Genomic DNA, 12,596 nt, shown 5'->3' with positions numbered 1-12,596 from the left:
CGACTCTTTATGTACATGTGAAGTTTTGGATTTTTAGCAGCATGTGCAGGAGAGTTATTAAGCATTTTGTCCATTGCGGCGAAGGAAATCTTAAGTGAAAACTTTGAAGCCCAGCCCCCGTCATATCGTATTTCGGAAACAAAAGATTTTAGCCCCAGTGTTTGTCCCAGGTCTTAAGATGCTACAGACAGAATTTTAAGGCAATCAGATGAAGCCTTTAGGATCAGGGTGCAAAAGAATGACCCCTGTAAACATGCAAAAAAGGGCAAAAGTCGGACTTTCAAAAATTCATAACTCACTTCCTGTTCATATTAGACGTTAAAATATCAAATTTCTCGCCATGCCCGATGAGACTGCCAAGTTTGGTGAGTTTTTGTGCATGTTTCGGGGGTCAAAAATGCGATCGAACAATCGGAAAAATAATAATAATAATAATTTCTACAAAAACAACAGGGACTTCGCAGCGGTCGCTGCTCAGGCCCTAATAATAATAATAATAATAATAATAAAAGTAATAATATTTTCTACAAAAACAATAGGGACCTCGCAGCCGTCACAGCTCGGGCCCTAATAACAATTTCTAGAAAAACAATAGGGACCTCGCAGCGGTCACTGCTCGGGCCCTAATAATAATAATAATAATAATTTCCACAAAAACAATGGGGACCTCGTAGCGGTCGCTGCTCGGGCCCTAATAATAATTTCTCCATAAACAATAGGGACCTCGCCGCGGTCGCTGCTCGGGCCCCAATAATAATTTCTACACAAAGTCCATTGTGGTGACCCGCCCCTTTTAAGTAAATTCAAAATGGCCGACTTCCTGTAAAACCTAGCTCATTGCTCCAAGAGACTTTTTTGTAGGTCTTGGTCTTATACATACAGTGAACCCTCGCTACTTCGCAGTTCACCTTTCGCAGGTTCAGTGCTTCGCGGGTATAAAAAATATTCGGGGGCATTGTAGTTTCGCCGAGCGGCACGACGGGGCGCTGGAGCGGTTAGACGGCCGGCGTGCGCCGAAGAAGAGCGTGGGCGAAGAGGAGAGTGGACGAAGAAGAGCACGTTCCCCCGGACACGATCGGTGGCGACGTTTCGCGCGGTTCGGACCGTACCAGAGCTCCGGCCGGCGTGCGTGGCAGTTAAACCGTAGAGGAGCACCTTCCCCAGGCACGGGCGGTGCCGAGCGGCCCCTAAGTTTAATGGAATGGAAGCTCCGGAGGAGGAGGGCATGCTCGCGTCACAGTAAGCCGAAGAGGAGCACCTTCCCCGGGCACGGGCGGTTCCAAGCGGCCCCTAAGTTTAACCGAATGGAAGCTCCGGAGGAGGAGGGCATGCTCGCGACACAGTAAGCCGAAGAGGAGCACCTTCCCCGGGCACGGGCGGTGCCAAGCGGCCCCTAAGTTTAACCGAATGGAAGCTCTGGGGGAGGAGGGTGGGCGTGTGTCACAGTTAAGCCGAATTGGAGCACCTCTTCCGCCCGGGCACGAGCGGAGCGCGAAGCTGTCAGTTATGAATGAATAAATGAATAAATAAATAAATAAATAAAGAATGGCACCTTTCATTGCAGAGGGCACACCGGACGGCGTACCAGCAGGTAAAAGTCGGAGTAATTAAATAAATACAAAAAGAATGGCTGGGGAATAAAAAAATAATACGTTTTAATAATAATTTGTTTTTTTTGTTATAACATGAATTTCACTCTCTCTCTCCCCGTATATATATATATATATATATATATATATATTGTATTTTTTTTTTAAGCATTTTTGAAGGTGCGCCGCTACTTCGCGGATTTTCAGTTTTCGCGGGTGGTCTCGGTCCCCATTAACCGCGATAACCGAGGGTTCACTGTACTCCATAAAATTTACAAAAACCGAGGTGAAACACTCAACCAGGGCTGCTCTGCATGTTGTGCTGGGCCACCTGGAACAACAGCGGAGCTATGCAAGGATGCTCTTTGTGGACTACAGCTCGGCATTCAACACGATCATCCCAGACATCCTCGTCGCCAAACTGGACACTCTCGGCCTCCCTGCCCTCACACACATCTGGATTAAGGACTTTCTGACCAACAGACCCCAGACTGTGTTGCTCGGCCCCTACACGTCCTCCACCCTCATGGTGAGCACCGGTTCCCCCCAAGGATGCGTGCTGAGCCCTCTCCTGTACGCCCTCTACACCTACGACTGCAGCCCGGCCCACGGCAACAACACCATCGTCAAGTTTGCTGACGACACGACAGTGGTCGGTCTGATCTCGGAAGGTGACGAGACAGCCTACAGAGAGGAGGTAGGGAGACTGACAACTTGGTGCAAGGACAACAGACTGCACCTTAAATCTGCTAAAACAAAGGAGATTGTCGTCGACTTCAGGAGGAACAAGACGCTGCCGCCCCCCCTCTGCATCGAAGGCGTGTGTGTGGAGAGGGTCCACACGTTCAAGTTCCTGGGAGTACAGATCTCCGATGACCTTTCTTGGAGTCACAACACCACAGCAGTGGTAAAGAAGGTCCGCCAACGTCTGCACTTCCTGAGAGTCCTCAGGAAATTCAACCTGGACAGGAAGCTGCTGCTGGCCTTCTACCACTCGTCCATCGAGAGCCTGCTGACGTACTGTGTCTCCACCTGGTACAGCGGCTGCACTGAGGCGGACAGAGTGAGGCTCCAGAGGACAGTCAAAACAGCGCAAAGGATTATTGGCTGCCCTCTCCCCTCGCTGTCGGACATCTACACCGCCCGGTGCCTCAGAAGGGCTCTCAACATCGTCAAAGACAATACCCACCCAAACTCACACCTGTTCGACCGGTTGCCCTCTGGCAGGCGCTACAGATGCATCAAATCAAGGACCAATAGACTGAGAAACAGTTTCTTTCCGAGAGCCATCTCCATACTGAACTCTCACACACACACGAGACCACCCTAACCTTGCAAAACAGCATTGTGATGTGTTTCTATATGCCCTATTCAGTACTGAATTCCATTGCACTGTCTTATTTATTTATCTAATTTATATATTGTCTGTATTATTGTTGTATTGCACTGGTGAGGGGAGCCCTCTAATCTCGTTGCACACTTGAGTACAATGACAATAAAGGGATTTCTATTTCTATTCTATTCATTTTTTTAACTTTTCTTGAGGGCCATGGCGAGCCATTTCAAAAAAGCTGCACAACTAACGTATAAAATATTGATAAATTTGCTCTGCCTGATGTGTGTGTAAAGTTTCACGAGTTGTCGTTCATATTTAGAACCTCATAATCAGCGTTGTTTTATTGCCGAACAGTGCAATGCCACTCCCACAACTTTTCACGAAAAAGGATGAATTTCGTATTGTGACATCCTCATGGCCGAAACAGTCATCCGAGCATATATGAGGGCGACCTTGTTGAGTTGCACGGAGAAAAACATCCAAGAAAATAACTTGTATTAGCTTTTACCAGTTGGTGGCGCTACTACTACGATGAAAAATAAGTTGGTAGATGTCTTCAGGGCTGAAGTATCCTCAAATGTGTACAACTTCGAGAAGATAGGATCATCTGAGTCATGTTGCCGGAGCTTTTGTTGCCACAAAGTACAATCGGACTTTTCAGCACCGTAATAGCCACGCCTTTTGCCAAAACGTCACAAAATTCGGCAGAGAGTAAGATCATTGTCTTGAGTCTTTTCTGACTAATTTTCAGTCGGATTCGTCAAAAGGGCACCGTGCAGTACGTGAAAATTAAAATAAAAACACATTTTTGATTCCACTTGGCGGCGCTGTGTGTATAACAAAATAATAACATTAAGATGTCTTCAGGTCGGGACGTTTTATTTACAGGTGAAGGTTTGGATTTTTAGGAGCATGTGCAGGGGCGTTATTAAGCATTCATTTATTTGTATTAGGTTCATTTTGTCTTCTTATTATTGATATTTGACTGATTCATTAAAAGCAGACAATTATGTTTTAGGTTAATTTTTTACCTGACATGTTTCGGCGAGTCTTTCGCCTTCTTCAGAGTGTCGCATGATGGTGTCTTGAGACCCGTCTTTATCAGCTGATGTTCCATGTGGGTGTGACTTACCTGTCAAAAAAATGAAAAATCAGAGCAGTAAAAGAACAAGCACAACATGAACATTACAAATCAGCAATCACTGACCACTGCAAAAGGGAAAACCACATCATGGACCGGGAGAAGGGCAGGGTCATCCGCACCGAAGAGAACAAACAACAGCGCTGGATCAGAGAGGCCATTGAGATCTGCAAGCGAGGCATAAAAACCATGAACAGAGACAAGGGAGCCTTCATCCTCTCTACCACCTGGAGCAGCATCTTGGCGGAGTGAACGGACAGCGGGGGGCGTGACTTGCCTTCATTCTTGTGACAGGTAAGTCACGCCCTCATGGAACATCAGCTGATAAAGACGGGTCACAAGACACCATCATGTGACACTCTGAAGAAGGCGAAAGACTTTCGTATTGTGACATCCTCAAGGCCTAAACACTCATCCGAGCAAATATAAGGTAGATTTTGTGAACCTGCCCGGAGAAAAACATCAACGAAAATAATTTGTATTTGTTTTAACCAGTTGGTGGCGCTACCACTGCGATCAAAAATAAGTTGGCAGCCGTCTTCAGGGCCTGAATATCCTCAAATGTGAAAAATTTCGAGAAGATGGATCATCTGAATCATTTTGCAGGAACTTTTGTTGCCACGGAGAATAATCAGACTCTGCGGCACCGCAATAGCCACGCCCTTCGAAGGAAAGTCACAAAAATAGGGATAGAGTAAGATCAATGTCTTGAGTCTTTTCTAGCCAATTTTCAATCGGATTCGTTAAAAGGGCACCGTGCAGTAGGTCAAAATGTAAAAAATTATATTGATTGGCGCAAGGTGTATAACAGAATATAAACATATAGATGTCTTCAGGTACCGACTCTTTATGTACATGTGAAGTTTTGGATTTTTAGCAGCATGTGCAGGAGAGTTATTAAGCATTTTGTCCATAGCGGCAAAGGAAATCTTAAGTGAAAACTTTGAAGCCCCGCCCCCGTCATATAGTATTTCGGAAACAAAAGATTTTAGCCCCAGTGTTTGTCCCAGGTCTTAAGATGCTCCAGACAGAATTTTAAGGCAATCAGATGAAGCCTTTAGGATCAGGGTGCAAAAGAATGACCCCTGTAAACATGCAAAAAAGGGCAAAAGTCGGACTTTCAAAAATTCATAACTCACTTCCTGTTCATATTAGACGTTAAAATATCAAATTTCTCGCCATGCCCGATGAGACTGCCAAGTTTGGTGAGTTTTTGTGCATGTTTCGGGGTCAAAAATGCGATCGTACAATCGGAAAAATAATAATAATAATAATTTCTACAAAAACAACAGGGACTTCGCAGCGGTCGCTGCTCAGGCCCTAATAATAATAATAATAATAATAATAAAAGTAATAATATTTTCTACAAAAACAATAGGGACCTCGCAGCCGTCGCAGCTCGGGCCCTAATAAAAATTTCTAGAAAAACAATAGGGACCTCGCAGCGGTCACTGCTCGGGCCCTAATAATAATAATAATAATAATTTCCACAAAAACAATGGGGACCTCGTAGCGGTCGCTGCTCGGGCCCTAATAATAATTTCTACATAAACAATAGGGACCTCGCCGCGGTCGTTGCTCGGGCCCCAATAATAATTTCTACACAAAGTCCATTGTGGTGACCCGCCCCTTTTAAGTAAATTCAAAATGGCCGACTTCCTGTAAAACCTAGCTCATTGCTCCAAGAGACTTTTTTGTAGGTCTTGGTCTTATACATACAGTGAACCCTCGCTACTTCGCGGTTCACCTTTCGCGGGTTCAGTGCTTCGCGGGTATAAAAAATATTCGGGGGCATTGTAGTTTCGCCGAGCGGCACGACGGGCGCTGGAGCGGTTAGACGGCCGGCGTGCGCCGAAGAAGAGCGTGGGCGAAGAGGAGAGTGGACGAAGAAGAGCACGTTCCCCCGGACACGATCGGTGGCGACGTTTCGCGCGGTTCGGACCGTACCAGGGCTCCGGCCGGCGTGCGTGGCAGTTAAGCCGTAGAGGAGCACCGTCCCCGGGCACGGGCGGTGCCAAGCGGCCCCTAAGTTTAACCGAATGGAAGCTCCGGAGGAGGAGGGCATGCTCGCGTCACAGTAAGCCGAAGAGGAGCACCTTCCCCAGGCACGGGCGGTTCCAAGCGGCCCCTAAGTTTAACCAAATGGAAGCTCCGGAGGAGGAGGGCATGCTCGCGTCACAGTAAGCCGAAGAGGAGCACCTTTGCCGGGCACGGGCGGTTCCAAGCGGCCCCTAAGTTTAACCGAATGGAAGCTCCAGAGGAGGCGGGCATGCTCGCGTCACAGTAAGCCGAAGAGGAGCACCTTCCCCGGGCACGGGCGGTGCCAAGCGGCCCCTAAGTTTAACCGAATGGAAGCTCCGGGGGAGGAGGGCGGGCGTGTGTCACAGTTAAGCCGAATTGGAACACCTCTTCCGCCCGGACACGAACGGAGCGCGAAGCTGTCAGTTATGAATGAATAAATGAATAAATAAATAAATAATTAAAGAATGCCACCTTTCATTTCACAGGGAACACCGGACGGCGTACCAGCAGGTAAAAGTCGGAGTAATTAAATAAATACAAAAAGAATGGCTGGGGAATAAAAAAATAATACGTTTTAATAATAATTTGGTTTTTTTGTTATAACATGAATTTCACTCTCTCTCTCTCTCTCTCCCCGTATATATATATATATATATATATATATATATATATATATATACATTTATTATATATATTGTATTTTCTTTTAAGCATTTTTGAAGGTGCGCCGCTACTTTGCGGATTTTCAGTTTCCGCGGGTGGTCTCGGTCCCCATTAACCGCGATAACCGAGGGTTCACTGTACTCCATAAAATTTACAAAAAGCGAGGTGAAACACTCAACCAGGGCTGCTTTTTTGAACATTTCTCGAGGGCCATGGCGAGCCATTTCAAAAAAGCTGCACAACTAACGTATAAAATATTGATAAATTTGCTCTGACTGATGTGTGTGTCAAGTTTCACAAGTTGTCGTTCATATTTAGAACCTCATAATCAGCGTTGTTTTATTGCCAAACAGTGCAATGCCACTCCCACAACTTTTCACGAAAAAGGATGAATTTCGTATTGTGACATCCTCATGGCCGAAACAGTCCTCCGAGCATATATGAGGGCGACCTTGTTGAGTTGCACGGAGAAAAACATCCAAGAAAATAACTTGTATTAGCTTTTACCAGTTGGTGGCGCTACTACTACGATGAAAAATAAGTTGGTAGATGTCTTCAGGGCTGAAGTATCCTCAAATGTGTACAACTTCGAGAAGATAGGATCATCTGAGTCATGTTGCCGGAGCTTTTGTTGCCACAAAGTACAATCGGACTTTTCAGCACCGTAATAGCCACGCCTTTTGCCAAAACGTCACAAAACTCGGCAGAGAGTAAGATCATTGTCTTGAGTCTTTTCTGACTAATTTTCAGTCGGATTCGTCAAAAGGGCACGGTGCAGTACGTGAAAATTAAAATAAAAACAAATTTTTGATTCCACTTGGCGGCGCTGTGTGTATAACAAAATAATAACATTAAGATGTCTTCAGGTCGGGACGTTTTATTTACAGGTGAAGGTTTGGATTTTCAGGAGCATGTGCAGGGGAGTTATTAAGCATTCATTTATTTGTATTAGGTTCATTTTGTCTTCTTATTATTGATATTTGACTGATTCATTAAAAGCAGACAATTATGTTTTAGGTTAATTTTTTACCTGACATGTTTCGGCGAGTCTTTCGCCTTCTTCAGAGTGTCGCATGATGGTGTCTTGAGACCCGTCTTTATCAGCTGATGTTCCATGAGGGTGTGACTTACCTGTCAAAAAAATGAAAAATCAGAGCAGTAAAAGAACAAGCACAACATGAACATTACAAATCAGCAATCACTGACCACTGCAAAAGGGAAAACCACATCATGGACCGGGAGAAGGGCAGGGTCATCCGCACCGAAGAGAACAAACAACAGCGCTGGATCAGAGAGGCCATTGAGATCTGCAAGCGAGGCATAAAAACCATGAACAGAGACAAGGGAGCCTTCATCCTCTCTACCACCTAGAGCAGCATCTTGGCGGAGTGAACGGACAGCGGGGGGTGTGACTTGCCTTCATTCTTGTGACAGGTAAGTCACGCCCTCATGGAACATCAGCTGATAAAGACGGGTCACAAGACACCATCATGTGACACTCTGAAGAAGGCGAAAGACTTTCGTATTGTGACATCCTCAAGGCCTAAACACTCATCCGAGCAAATATAAGGTAGATTTTGTGAACCTGCCCGGAGAAAAACATCAACGAAAATAATTTGTATTTGTTTTAACCAGTTGGTGGCGCTACCACTGCGATCAAAAATAAGTTGGCAGCCGTCTTCAGGGCCTGAATATCCTCAAATGTGAAAAATTTCGAGAAGATGGATCATCTGAATCATTTTGCAGGAACTTTTGTTGCCACGGAGAATAATCAGACTCTGCGGCACCGCAATAGCCACGCCCTTCGAAGGAAAGTCACAAAAATAGGGATAGAGTAAGATCAATGTCTTGAGTCTTTTCTAGCCAATTTTCAATCGGATTCGTTAAAAGGGCACCGTCCAGTACGTCAAAATGTAAAAAATGATATTGATTGGCGCAAGGTGTATAACAGAATATAAACATATAGATGTCTTCAGGTACCGACTCTTTATGTACATGTGAAGTTTTGGATTTTTAGCAGCATGTGCAGGAGAGTTATTAAGCATTTTGTCCATTGCGGCGAAGGAAATCTTAAGTGAAAACTTTGAAGCCCCGCCCCCGTCATATAGTATTTCGGAAACAAAAGATTTTAGCCCCAGTGTTTGTCCCAGGTCTTAAGATGCTACAGACAGAATTTTAAGGCAATCAGATGAAGCCTTTAGGATCAGGGTGCAAAAGAATGACCCCTGTAAACATGCAAAAAAGGGCAAAAGTCGGACTTTCAAAAATTCATAACTCACTTCCTGTTCATATTAGACGTTAAAATATCAAATTTCTCGCCATGCCCGATGAGACTGCCAAGTTTGGTGAGTTTTTGTGCATGTTTCGGGGGTCAAAAATGCGATCGTACAATCGGAAAAATAATAATAATAATAATTTCTACAAAAACAACAGGGACTTCGCAGCGGTCGCTGCTCAGGCCCTAATAATAATAATAATAATAATAATAAAAGTAATAATATTTTCTACAAAAACAATAGGGACCTCGCAGCCGTCGCAGCTCGGGCCCTAATAACAATTTCTAGAAAAACAATAGGGACCTCGCAGCGGTCACTGCTCGGGCCCTAATAATAATAATAATAATAATTTCCACAAAAACAATGGGGACCTCGTAGCGGTCGCTGCTCGGGCCCTAATAATAATTTCTACATAAACAATAGGGACCTCGCCGCGGTCGCTGCTCGGGCCCCAATAATAATTTCTACACAAAGGCCGTGTCCAAATTAACAGGCTGCGACCTCCGAAGGCCAGTTCGCAGGCTGGGTCCTCGAAGCCTAAGAAGGCTCCTCCTCAAGTAGCCTTATATGGACCGCATAACCCGTGGTGAATTTGGACAGGCTCGATAGCTACGTACAAATAATTAGGCTGCGTCCTTCGATGTCCAATATGGCGGACAGAAGACGTCACTTCCGGTGCGACAAGAACGCTTACGCCGGTGTCCAAATTCACGCGGCCTCCGAGTACTAGCCTTATAATCTGTCCTCGTTTCCATGGAAACTCCATGGAAACGGGCCCTGAGTGAAGGCTACGATCATGCAACCTTCGCAGCCTTAAAAGCCTCGCTCTTCTTCTACGCCGTTCTACACTCGCAAGATGCAAACTACCGAAGCCACATGTTCCGCCTCATCGGAGTGCACTTTCAGATGTAAGTATAAGTTATTTATATGCAATATTAAAACATCACTCATGAGACATATTGGGCAGCAATGTTTGGATATTTAGCTCCAGATTAAGATAATTTTATTAGTTGCGATATCGGCCAAATATAACTAAGGTAGCTCTAAGAACTATTGCATAGGAAGTACGGCTGAAACATTTGAATTGTTTTTTTTCTGCATGTTAGCATTATTTTATTTAATCTTTCCCTTATGTTTTAGGGAGCAAGGAGATGACCGCGCTGATCAAGCTGTGCGGGGAGTACGACAGCCTCTTTACAGGGGCCAAGTTCTCTGCAGCCACAGCATGGAGGTAAAAATACAATTACTATCGGGAAAAATATTTGACGGGTTATTGTCTTATTTCCATCCATTTAAACTCAAAATATCAAAAGGAAAACGCATAAGAATGGCGAGACCCACTATAGCAATTTTAGTTTCCATTCATCAGCCATTTGTGTTTGAATTAGATTTGCGCTAACACGCAGCTGTTTATCCTAGCACAGAATGTGCCCTGTATAAATTCCATGTACCCCCGACAATGTGCTCCCCAATTACTGATATTAATGAATAATATACGAATCACCCTCCACATTAACATGATAAAACGCACTGAAACGGTCATGAACTAATGTACTGAAGTACATAAATCTGCATGTTACCCATAACACCAGGATTTCTGACTAATATTTGCATCTTTTTTACCCGTTTTTTCTTCCTTTATTTTTGCATGCATTTTTATTTATTTAATACAGGACCATCGTGGAAAAGCTCGAGCTGCAGGGCAAAGTGACGCCCCTGCAGGCAAAAAAAAAAATGGGATAATTTAAAAATGAAGTATAAAGTATGGAAGTCCGCATTTCTTTTTCTTGTGTGTGAAAATGAAGATATAATTGTGTTATCTTTTTGCTTCTTTTCATATAAAGGATTGCAAAAACCCAGGCACTGGCGAAGGGGTGGCAGGGAGAGCTACTGCCGATACTTGGCCCTGGTTCGAACTTATGGATGGAGTGCTCGGACAGAGTCCATCACCCCCCCTGTCCTAATTGCCTCCATCCCTGAGGAAAGACCAGGGCCAAGTCAGGCCATCCCTGAAGAACTCCCAGGGCCAAGTCGGGCCAGGGTGACGCAAGAGGAGGAGGAGGAAGAAGAAGAAGAAGAAGAAGTAGAAGAAGAAGAAGAAGAGCGAGGCCAACAGCCGGAGCAACGACCGAGAGGGAGAAAGCGAAGGAGAGAGGATGAAATGATCAAACTATCCAGACTCGACTTGGCAATGCGGAGACAGGAATTGGAGAGACAGAGGTTGGCAGAGGAGGGAAGGGCAACTGAGAGGAGGGAGACATTTGAAAGGTTTTTCAGTTTGATGGAAAAGTTGATAGATCAAAATAAAAAATGAGTGAACTATGCTTGGTGTTCAAGACTGAAATTTAGATAACATTCATTTAAGAGTAAACAAAAACCGGGGTACTTTTAAAACAGATGAACTAGTTCGTATCCCAGTCACATCTTGAGATCAGCTTCTTCAGACAAAAGTGAAAAAGGCCAGGTTTGTGAAAGACCAAAACTTTTACAATAATATGAAGACTCCACCATGTCTGTTTTGCTTACAAACTTAATTTATTGAAAAACTGGTGGACAAACAAGGCATAAATTAAGTACATTATAATTCACAGTAACTATTCACAGAAAATAAAAAAGCATTTCCCAGTTCATAACTGTTGCAGGATAAACCTGAGTGTGTCAGTGCTGTTTTGCCAATTTTCGCCTGAGCAGGGACTCATTTGGAGCATGGATGGAACCCTTGTTCCAGGACCCATGACATGGATGGGGCACGAGCAAGAGTCCTGATCTTCCTCTCGTGACTTGAAGTGGGGCATCATACCGGTTGCAGTGTCCACTACATCATCCATTACGTGGGGGTTTGCAGGGATGGTCGGGGCAATAGATGGCTGCCATGTCACTACAAAAGATGGGATAGATTTATTAACCATTCATTACATTGTATATGAATCTATTTTTCCATCTACTGATATTTTGCCATGTTTGTGTGGCTGTGCTGTTTGATGATTCAGTTAAAGATTATTTTGTGGCATATTTGATGGGATGATTGCTCAAATACCATTGTGCAGTTAAAAGTATTTAAATACCGAAATATACTCGTGGTCCTCTGGTACCTCCTCCAGGGCAGACACCTGAGCAGACAGGTGGTCCCTCCACTGCACTCCAGCGACTGTGTCAGCCACCTCTTCCACAGCAGCCTCCTCTTCCCCTTCGTCCTCCGAGGCCATGAGGTCTCCCACCCCAAGGCAGATGTTGTGGAGGACGGCACAGGCAGCGATGACCTAAAAGAAATAAAAAGGAAATGCTGTATATTAGCTATATTTGATAGTTATTGCACTGAACAGGACATGATTTGATCCTGAAAAAAGAGCAACATATTGAAAGTATAAGTATCAATTATACATTTTTTTTTAATTTACTTACATGTGGTGCAAAGGTGTGGTGCACCTCCAGGGCGTGGAAAAAGATGGCCCGGAATCTCACCTTCATCATTCCAAAGTGAATGTCACTACAAAAGATGGGATAGATTTATTAACCATTCATTACATTGTATTTGAATCTATTTTTCCATCTTCTGATATTTTGCCATG

At 44.4% G+C, this 12,596-nt stretch overlaps 1 protein-coding gene across 1 annotated transcript; it reads left to right on the top strand.

The window, feature by feature from the left end:
* The first annotated feature begins 9,716 nt into the window (after nucleotides 1-9,716).
* On the top strand, nucleotides 9,717-11,726 carry LOC148344816 (uncharacterized). Its single transcript, XM_088303543.1, has 3 exons — nucleotides 9,717-9,935; nucleotides 10,168-10,258; nucleotides 10,872-11,726. Exons 1-3 carry the CDS (start codon nucleotides 9,781-9,783, stop codon nucleotides 10,989-10,991), a joined length of 366 nt encoding a protein of 121 aa, XP_088159669.1. The 5' UTR covers nucleotides 9,717-9,780; the 3' UTR covers nucleotides 10,992-11,726.
* The last annotated feature ends 870 nt before the right edge of the window (nucleotides 11,727-12,596 follow it).

Source organism: Idiotropiscis lumnitzeri, chromosome 1, assembly GCF_059441095.1.
Source record: "Idiotropiscis lumnitzeri isolate Australia: NSW breed Sydney's pygmy pipehorse chromosome 1, RoL_Ilum_1.0, whole genome shotgun sequence".
NCBI classification, from domain to species: domain Eukaryota; kingdom Metazoa; phylum Chordata; class Actinopteri; order Syngnathiformes; family Syngnathidae; genus Idiotropiscis; species Idiotropiscis lumnitzeri.
The sequence above is the reverse complement of the archived record's forward strand: the minus strand, read 5'-3'. Positions and strand labels throughout refer to the sequence as shown.